Raw genomic sequence first — 9,923 nt, 5'->3', positions numbered from 1 at the left:
CTTAAAATTAAAGAACAGTGTGTGACAGGCAACCTTTAAGATGATGGTCCTGCTTCCTGGTATTCATTCCCTTGTGTAATAATTCCTACTTCCTTGACTGTGGGCAAGACCCAGTGACTCTTCTTATGAAGATAAGATGAAGTAACATCTTCATCTGAAGATGGTACTTAAGATGTTACTTCTGAGATGAGATTATAAATGCCTTTGTCTTGCTTGTCCTCTCTTGCTCTCTTCATCCGCTCTGATGGAAACCAGCTACCATACTGTGACCTGTGCTATGAAGGTGCTGACCCCAAAACTTGACCCTGGGTCATGTGAAATGTGGGAAAATTAGCAAACAACCTTTTAAAAGAACTATAGGATAAGTGGTGTCTTCGGTGCAGAGCTCGGTCTTAAAGATTAAAATTAAATGCCATAATTCCTAAGGTCCTTGGCTCCACATAGTGGGCACTCGAACAGTATTAGTTGTCTCCAACCATTCACTCAAATATTTGTATGCGACTCTCCGCCCCGCGCCCCCACCCCACAACATTTTTACTCAAAAGAGCCAAGGGCTTAGGTGAGGGAGTGGGAATGGGTTGAAGGCTTGTAAGATCAACACACTCCATCAGGGGACTGCCTCCTCCAGGTTCAGGGAGAGCATATAGCGAGGCTTTTCCTGACTTCAGCGCAGCGGGAAGGAGCCCGAAGGGTGACGGCCATTCTCCTTACTGGAAAGGACACGTCACCCCCTAAAAGATGAATTCTTTCCTTCAACAAACATTACTCTAAGCACCGTACAAGCGCTAGACACCGGCGACACGAATACGAGCGAGATGCAATCTTGATTACAGGAAAGAAGTGCAGCGGCGTTCCATTCCAAAGCCAAAGTAGGTAGAAGGTTCCGCGATGCTCAGACTTTTCCAAGTTCCCCCATACTTTTAGCTGAGGTAAAATATCGGAAGTCGGTGTGCTGCCAGTTCTGAGAACCCTCCACAATTTGACCTCTCCAGCTCCTTCTTCCCGGTACGCACTTCCCAAACCAGGAGCGCCCTCCAGAAATGCTGGTATTCTTATGAGCTCCCCTGCGGCCCGCGGGGCGGGGCGACGTGGGCGGGGCCAAACTTGTGGGCGAGGCCGGACTTACCCTTGGGGCTCCCATGGCCCACCGCGCCCCGTGGCCAGATGCTGACGTGTCCTTTCCTTCTTACTACACCTCCCGACACTACCTAGAAGACTGCCCCGGAAGTCCCGCCCCAAACTTTTCCAGTCATGGCAAATCAGCTCTTTCAGCGCTTCCTGGTGTTCGCTACCAGATTTGGAACCAAGAGGCGGGGCTTCACAAGCAGGGTGCCTATTGGCTTGAGGTCTGGCAGGCTCTGGGTGCTAATTGGCTGGAGGGCGGGGGCGATCTGGCACGCTTGCGCAGCGAATAGAACGTGTGGCGGCGGCCGAGGTCTTATCTCCTTTTTCGATCCCAGTCCCAGTGCTGTTTCTGTGAGCGCCCGGCGCGTCCGTCAGTCCATCGTCCGGAGCTCGTCGTCCGCCAGCTCCTCGCCGAGGCGGCCTCTCACCAACACCGACAACCACATTGACACCTCCAAGCCGGACCTCCGCCTTACTCGCTGTTTTTCCATCTCTACACATGGCCTCCTCCGCGCAGAGCGGTGGCTCCACCGGGGGACCCGCGGTCCCCACCGTGCAGCGGGGCATTGTCAAAATGGTGAGAACGGGGCCCCAGATACCTAGCCCACTGCCCGTCTCCAGGCGGGAGTCTCGCATTGGCTCTTCTTCCCCTCCTGCCAGACTGCAGTGTCCCAGGTCCCCTTCTCTCTGTCCCCCTTCTTAACTTTCCACCCATGTTCAGAATCCCCTCTCTAGAAGGAACCAGTCACGGACTCTCCTTCCTACATAGCCTCCCGAACACCCTGACATCAGGGGTCACAGTGTTAATCCGTGGTCGCGGCACTCAGATCTTTTGGCTGTTTACCAGAACAGACTGAATATTGATTGTTTAACAGAGGTAATTGGTTGATATCTGTCTTTCCATCCCCCTTGTCCTTCTGTCCATTTTGACATTTTCTGAGCAGTTTGCAGTTTTTCTAGGTCCTGATGTCCGCTCTTCCCTGGAGCTCTAGGAGTAGTACTTGGCCATCTTGAAGCTTTTCTGTTTCCACCGACGCTCAGTTACTTACTCCAAGTTTCCTTGCTCTCTGGCCCTCATTCCCCTTTTTTTCCTCCCCACCTCTTGTGTCAAGTCTGTAGTGCTGAGATATTTGTGCTTGCCCCTCCTTTTGACCCCTAAACTGTTAGGCAGGTAGGAATCTTACGGACCTTTAGTATTCTCCCACCCCTAACAGTGACTTGCCTAAGGGCACATGGTTTGGCTTAGAGCCAGAGCCCAAGTGTTCTGATTCCCAGGCTATGACTCTTAACACTATAGATTCTGCCTGATTTTTCTCTCCCCTTACTCCCTATGTTCTTGAATTTTGAATTCAAAACCCTGTAAAGTTCATTTTAAAAAATTTACTCCCAGTTCCACGATAATTTTGTATAAATTCCCTTTATGACTTGTCCCCTCTGTTGTCCTTCCCGCAGCCCTCCCAAATCTCGGAACCTGACATTTCTAGGTTGTTACCAGATTTTCTGGTTGTGATGACTGTGAACTTCCATATTTTGTTTCAGATTACATTCTGACTTTTCCATTTGGAACAGCAAATGTGCTTTAGGACATTTTCTCGCAAGGTGCCACAATTTTTAATTGTTGTATAAAGTTTAAAAACCATTCTATTTTCTTAGCTCATGGTCTTTCATAGGATTAAAATGTTCTTTAGCTTATGTGTGTGTGAATTAGATTTCAAGATTTCTCTTTCCCCCTAATTCTCATGTCTTCATTCGTTAGGTAATATTCTGCCACCAGTTGAGATCCTTAGGGTTTTCAGTATTGCTTTCCTTCCTTTATTTGTACGTAAATGGATAGTCAGAATTTATCAGAAACTGAATGAGAAGGGACTTTCCAAGATCCACATATTTTTCCCTTGCTGAAATATTGACTTGACCCATGAAAGTATTATCCTGAGGGCTCGCTCCCCTTTCATTAACCTTTTCATTCTTTCCTTTTACTATAGGAGCAAAGCGTGGCTTGGTGGTCTGATGGTGGGATTGGCAGCACTGAGTGGTCTGAGTTTTATCCTTGGCTAAGGCCCCTCTCATTTGTGGGGTGGGAGTGGAATGAGGCTGAACATATTTTTTCCTTCCACTCGTGCTGGAGGCTTTCAGTGCATCTGGTTCTAAGAGGTGCCCGTGCCTGCCTACAGACCCCCCCCCCATCGATATTGAATATCAACAATCACTTTTTTACTGAGGGTCATGTATTATGCTGACTGTTGTGTTTACATATCTCATTTATAATACCTAACAAGTAGATGGGATTAATTGCTACATTTTACAGATGGGTAATCTGAGGTTTAGAAAAAATAGTTTACCCACGGACAGGCACTTTTTATTACAAATAAAAGGCAGAGCTGGGATTTGAACCGTGGCCTGTCTGCTAAAGCACATGTTTTTCCAACACAGTGCTATGATACCTCTAACTCCAGGGCATGAATTTATAAGGGTGGGACCAGTGATGCATGGCCGCAAATTACAGGAAAGTGAAGCTGACAATAATTAAGATGGGTGAAGATTAGATGTTACTCCTTGTCTTTTCTGGGAGCTGCTGTTGTGGTGAGTGACTTCATTTGGTGCTTCTGGTCGCTTTGTGCAAAGGATTGTGGTGTGGAAGACACCTTTGAGTCTGACATGACGGTTTTAAAATACATTAATTGAGTGGTCTATATCGCTGGTTTTTTTTGTGACCAAACTGCATGGGATGGGTGGGTGAGGTTCCAGGCAGAAATTAGGGGAAGAAAGCCCAGTGAATTGCAGAGTGCCAGGCAGTTTGTGCCAAGTTTAGAAGTCTTGTCTGGAATAAAAAATCGACCACTGGCAAATTGCTCTGCGTGAAGCTCTTTTGCTAAGCAAAGTTGTATTTTCCTGGAGAGTAATTGTTTCCAATGGTACTAGGAACTGCTTCATAAGAACTCTCCAAAGGAAGACAGGAAAGTGAGAAAGAAGTAATTTGATGAACAGGAAAATGGTAATCACAGCTTTTCTGCCTTTTAGGAAGGACAGAAACTGGAGTATTAATCAGAGGCATGCATTTCAGAGTGAGTCCTCTGGATTTGTCTGGACGCAGGCAGAGCTGAAAGTCTGAACAGATCTAGGCTTGAGGCTTGTTTCAGTGAAGAAGAATAATCCTTCTTTGTCAAAAGAACAGGTTATAGGACTGAGGAAGGTGCAAGTTTTTCTGGTCTCTGCCTTGCACTCTTAATAAGTCCTGTGTGACTTTTTTTAAGGTTAAAGAAGAAAGAATTTGGGAATGGAGTTTAAAAAATCTTTACATTGACCAGTTCATAAAAATGACAGTGTTGAGTAAAGGCTGTGCTTTGCTATTTGAATAGAAGCAAAGGGACAGATTTGGTTCTGGAGTGTGTTTAAAGAGGGAATGGGCAGTAAGTTCACACAAGCATTTTGGAGATGTTCTGTACTGAAAAGGCATTAAGTAAGGACAAACTGAAGGTGGATTTACATTTTCTGAGTTGGGATGAGATTGGCTAGTGCGTGGACAGACGAAATACAACCTGGAAAAGTAAGTATCTCTGTCAGATCAAAACCCTAAAGGATTCTAACTTTGGGTTTCTTTGAATAATTTGCTGGGCAGTATTTAGCTGCAACAGATATTGTCAGCACATGCCAAATAGATAAGGTTGGGAGAAGTTTTGGGATACTTTGTATAAAATTCACTTACCCCACTTTGTAGCTACGCAGAGATGGCTGTATTCTCTGGTTTTACTGACCTGAATTTCTTTCTGTTTTGGGTAAAGTGCCCTTTTCTAAGTCTTTCTACCCTGTCCCATCTGACTTTTTATGTTTGCATGTTTTTTCAGTCTGGAGCCCATAGACTGGTTTCGCAACAGCAGGATGTGTCAGCCACAGTTTTTGAATCTCCTGTGCTCATCAGAAGCAACGTGGGAGCAGCATATCTTATCTTGCTTATGGCGTGGAAGGCCAAAGGGAGCTCAGTGCCAAATCCCAGTTCCCATTTGAACCCACTCCTTTTAATTGCCCCCAAAGAGGAAAGAAATCCCTCTGCCACTTTGATTTTATTCTAAGAACCATGCATGATTCATCCTAGGTGGCTATGGCAGAGGGTCACCTAAAGGAGGAAGGCAATGGCCCATAATTTTTTCCTTCAACAGGAATTGTGCTGGTGTAAAGTGGGATGTAGACTTTCTGGTGAGCAGCTTAGTGGACATTTCTCCAGTAGGAAATTTCTTAACAGTGTGTAGGAAATGCTACCTGTTATTTAGATCATTTTAGCTAAGTGTTTCATAGGTTTCTGGACTAAGAAGTATGTGTCTTTCCATAGTGTAGTGTGGACAGAGAGTAGTAGAATTTTGACCTGCTCCTTCCTGTGTGCACTTACCTCATGCAGGCTGTGAAAGGAAAAATACAAAACTTGTCTAAGCTACCGAAACTACCCTTACTCTACTCAATGGGACAAGGTAGCTGAATAATGATACTTTATAGAACCATTTGGAAAGAAGTAGGTAGAATATGATGGAAGAGGTTTCCCTGCAGCCTTAGAATTGTCCACTTCCCAGCACCTGCTGGGAACTTTCATTCAAGGTAACTTTGAATCAAGATTGTATGTAAAGGAGCACAAAGTTTTTACTACATCTTAAAGACTTTCTGTCATTTCTGGTGAAAAGGAAATGTCTGTCTGGCTCTAGTTATGCTGATAGTGGCTCCTGCCATGTACTAACTAATGATATAGATTGATGAGCAATCATATTTCCTTCCTTTCTTAAACACATATTTTCTGATCATCTGCTGTGTTGAGCTCTCTTTGGGTATTGGAGAAATAGCGGTAATAACATAGATCAGAATCCTTCCCTTATGGTTCATGGAGAAAAAATGGAGAGTAAACAAATAAGTACTAAATAAGCTTGGTAATATAAATAGTGATTTCAGGTAGCGGAATGGGGCAGAATGGTGGGAATAAGGGGAGGGAAGGCTTGTTTGGGTGGGGTGTTTAGCAAGGGATTCTCTCAGCATTTGCACTGAGATCTGATGGACATCAAAGAACCAACCAGAGAGGAAGTATGTTCTTGGTAGACCGAAGAGCAAGTACAAAGGCCCTAGGGTCACCATCGTTGATTCTCTTCAGTGTTTTTATAGTAGTTCTTCAGTTTCTTCCAAGTTCAGTGTTCCACATAAGTAGTATCGGTTTAATCTCAGTTGTTAACATATGTGTTTGAGGGTGATAAAAGGCAGAAAGGCAGTGGAGGTGGTCATCGTTCTGGTACCCTGGTGAGATTAGTAGCTGACATTAAGCCCACTGCATAAATGTAAACAGGGGCAGACTGGCAAAAACACACTCGCTCTTGTTCATATTCATGTGTCTTACGCTGCCAAGATCAAGGTTGTTTTTGACTTCCTATCAGCCAGACCTACATACTCCCAAAGTTATCCTGTGTTTTTCGGAAGTTCGTATTACGCCACTTAACTTTTACAAAAGACCTACATTTGTATGTTTTCACTAACTGAAAGCAATTGAAAGAGAATTTTCGCTTTTATGAAAAAAAGGTGAACAGAAGGAGTAACATTCAGCATTTGTTTCCTCTTAGAGAGGCACTGTGCATCCCGAGCAGCAAATGAGCAGCAAGCGTGGCAGTGCCAGGCTCCTTCCCCAGGAAACGCAATCAGCATTGAGCTTCCATGGATTTGAGTGGTGTCTGTGAGCATCTGGAACTTATCTTAATTTATTTTGTGCATCCCTTAGCAAGATGTGTTCTAAAGTGTCAGAAAAGCCTACCAGAGCTCTTAATGGTGTTAAGCATAGTGTAAAACTGGACATAATTAAGCATTTTGATTGTGAACAAAATAAAGACACTGTATTTGTTGAATTTCGGGTCTGGGAATACTCAAAAGGTTTTCCACATAAATTAATGGTAATTGCTTCTTCACTTTACCCCATTTTGGCCCACGAAAGGTTAATAGGACTGCTTTCCTTTTGGGTAGCAGGGGAAACCTGTACCTGTCTTCCAGTGCTAAGAGCAGGCTCAGTGAGAGTTAAATAGCATCTAGAACTTGTCAGTAGTCATGCTTCTGTTAGCATTTTATTGCTGCATGTAATTTACTTTGGCCTCTGGCAACTTTTAACCCAGTAAGCTTTGGTCAAGCTTTCACCAGTGGTGGTGAAAAACCGAGTAGCTGCTGCAGAGGTCACACTAATGGTCAAGAAAGAACTAGCTCACACATAGTGTGACTCTAATTAATATGAATGGGGACTCCTGAGGCCAGATGGGGATCACTTCCTGGTAATAAGTGGGCAAATGACTTGGTGAGTCTTTGCCTCATTTTACCTGGGGAGTAGAATTTGGGAAATAAATGAAGTTTTTAGTTTCCATTTGTAGTTTCAAAAGAGAAAATTGGCCAGGTTTTTGATCCAGGTAAGATTGTTGTGTATTCACCTCTCAGCATGGGCTGGCTATTCACCTTACAGGTGTGGTTCTAGCAGACCTTTGGGGTTTGGTCTTGGATTTTATTTTATGTCTCCAAGAAAGAGCATAGCTAAAAACTGTAGGAAATTCTTTGCCTTGTTAAGGACAAGAAATGAAATAAAGGGATTCAGCTCTTACTGGGCTTATGTAGCTTTTTCTTTTATTTTTTGTTGGGAGATGGCTACACACCCAGGTTCTGTTGCTGCTCCGTCTGTTGGGAGACTGACATATGCTTTTTGATTTTACAGCAGAAATTGAAGCAGAATCACAGGTTGTGAACATTTGATGCAGATGGAGTGTTTTGAGATTTCACTTATTTTCAATGAGACTCAATATGATAATGTTATGTTTTTCTCACTTAGCTCTAATGTTTAGGAAAAAAAGAACAGTGGTTTCAGTTGGCTTTTTTTTGTAAATTTTATTTTTTGATTAGTTGGCTTTTTTAAAAAATAGGTTGAAGAGTTTATTTTATTACTAATTTTTAAAAATTGATTTTAGAGAAACCAGTTTACTGTTATACTTATTTATGCATTCAGTGGTTGATGCTGGTATGTACCCCAACAGGGAGCAAACACTCAGCCTTGGCAAATCAGGACAGTGCTCTGCCCAACTGAGCCACCCAGCCAGGGTGGCAATTTTTGTTTAATTAGGAAGTTATAGAAAAAATAAACCTAATGGAAATTTAGATGAGATTTTCAGATATCATTTTTGAGATGTTCAGTCTATTTTATAAACCAGGCATGGTAAGCTAGCTAGCTTTCTTTCTTTCTTAAAAGATTTTATTTATTTATTTTTAGAGAGAGAGCAAGGAAGGGAGAGAAACATCACTGTATGGTTTGCCTCTTGTGTGTCCCCTGCTGAGGACCTGGCCTGCAACCCAGACATGTGGCCTAACTGGGAACCAAACCAGCATCCCTTTAGTTTTCAGGCCTGCACTCAATCCACTGAGCCACACTAGTCAGGGCTCCATATATATTCTTGTGCTGAGTGACTTAAGGCACTGTCTCTTCTCTCTCTCTTTACGCCTTAACACATTTTGAGATACTTTAATTCAGAAGTAACCAGCTTGGGATGGTCTTGGAATACCAAATTGTGATTTAGGGAATCTGTGCTTAAGGTTAATAAATCCAATTTATTAACATTGTCCCTGGGAAGCAACCTGGTAGAGAACAGAAATCCTTGGTCTAGGATTCAGGGGAGACAGGTTATAGTGCAGATGCTGTTGTTCTTAATCTGGGTGATGTGGGGTAAGATTCCACCTCTCAGACTTTCCTCTTAAATGAGGCACTTGGATTCATTGTCTCTAAGCTTCTTTAAGTCCTGAAAGGCTGAGATTGAGTAAGAAAGCCTATATAACAAAGAAAGCCTGTGTATATAATGTTTTTTAGGAATGATGAACCAAAACTGAGAAATCTTATACCTGTGGTGGGCTTCATTTTGAATTCTGCTTATTCTGCATGAAGTGTGGTTTATTTGTTTATTTTGTTTATTTATTTATTTACTTACTTATTGAGAAGGTGAATTGGTTAAAATACAGTTTTCTACTGCATGAAATGTGGTTTATTTGTTTATTTTATTTATTTATTTACTTAATTCAGAAGGTGAATTGGTTAAAATACAGTTTTCTACTGTGGAGGACTTAAGTGAATCCGTGGGTGGAAGGTAAACAGGAGTGAGCCAGGCAGGGGGTCCTCACCCCAGTAGTGGTATTAGGAGAGACTAGTGGGAGTGGTTGTTTGAGCCTTGGAGGAACATGGTGCCAGTGGGTTTTATTCACCCAGTCTCAACTCCAGAACACCCTGACCTCGTGGTGCAATAGGTTTTGGTTTGTGAAGGGTGGGGATGAGACGTAACCCTTGGGGAGCTGTAGCGCCTGGAGAGAGTTTATTCTGTCCCTGCTGTTGACTGGGGGAGTCTAGTGGGATGTGGGGCACAATAGAGTTCTGAGCTCTGCTTTTCATGCTTTGAGGCCGGAGCGTCTTCCTTCACATCATTCCAGTGGTCTTTTGCAGATCTTTTCCACTTCCATTTAGTGTGCAGGCATAGGGACCATCTTAATCTATTTTTGGTAGTTCCTCACATGGTTTCTTTTCTTTTGAGGGTTTTCATTTGTTTGTTTGTTTTATCGTAAGTCTTCTTAAGTCCTTTCTGGGAGTAAATTTAGAGAGGGAGAAGGAACTCAGTGATTTCTTAAACAGGTCATTTTTTTAGGACCACCTAGAAGGCATTGCAGAGGGATTGAATCAGGATCTCTGTGAGCTGGCCTGGGAATCTATATTTTGAAAAAATTCTGTGTTCTGAAAGGGTTGGTTTGGGATTGATCCAGGTGCTGGCGTT

At 43.2% G+C, this 9,923-nt stretch overlaps 1 protein-coding gene across 1 annotated transcript in view; it reads left to right on the top strand.

Annotated features, from left to right (window-relative positions):
* Window positions 1–1,391: 1,391 nt before the first annotated feature.
* The window catches only part of SND1 (staphylococcal nuclease and tudor domain containing 1), a 431,795-nt gene continuing 423,263 nt past the window's right edge, over window positions 1,392–9,923 (top strand). The window contains exon 1 of the mRNA XM_037167720.2: window positions 1,392–1,702. Coding sequence (XP_037023615.2) covers window positions 1,625–1,702 — 78 coding nt within the window. The 5' untranslated portion in view covers window positions 1,392–1,624. The remainder of the gene's footprint in view (window positions 1,703–9,923) is intronic.

Source organism: Artibeus jamaicensis, unplaced genomic scaffold, assembly GCF_021234435.1.
Source record: "Artibeus jamaicensis isolate MK-2021 breed Jamaican fruit bat unplaced genomic scaffold, CSHL_Jam_final scaffold_3307, whole genome shotgun sequence".
NCBI classification, from domain to species: domain Eukaryota; kingdom Metazoa; phylum Chordata; class Mammalia; order Chiroptera; family Phyllostomidae; genus Artibeus; species Artibeus jamaicensis.
Note: the sequence above shows the minus strand (reverse complement) of the source record. Positions and strands in the feature narration are given on the sequence as shown.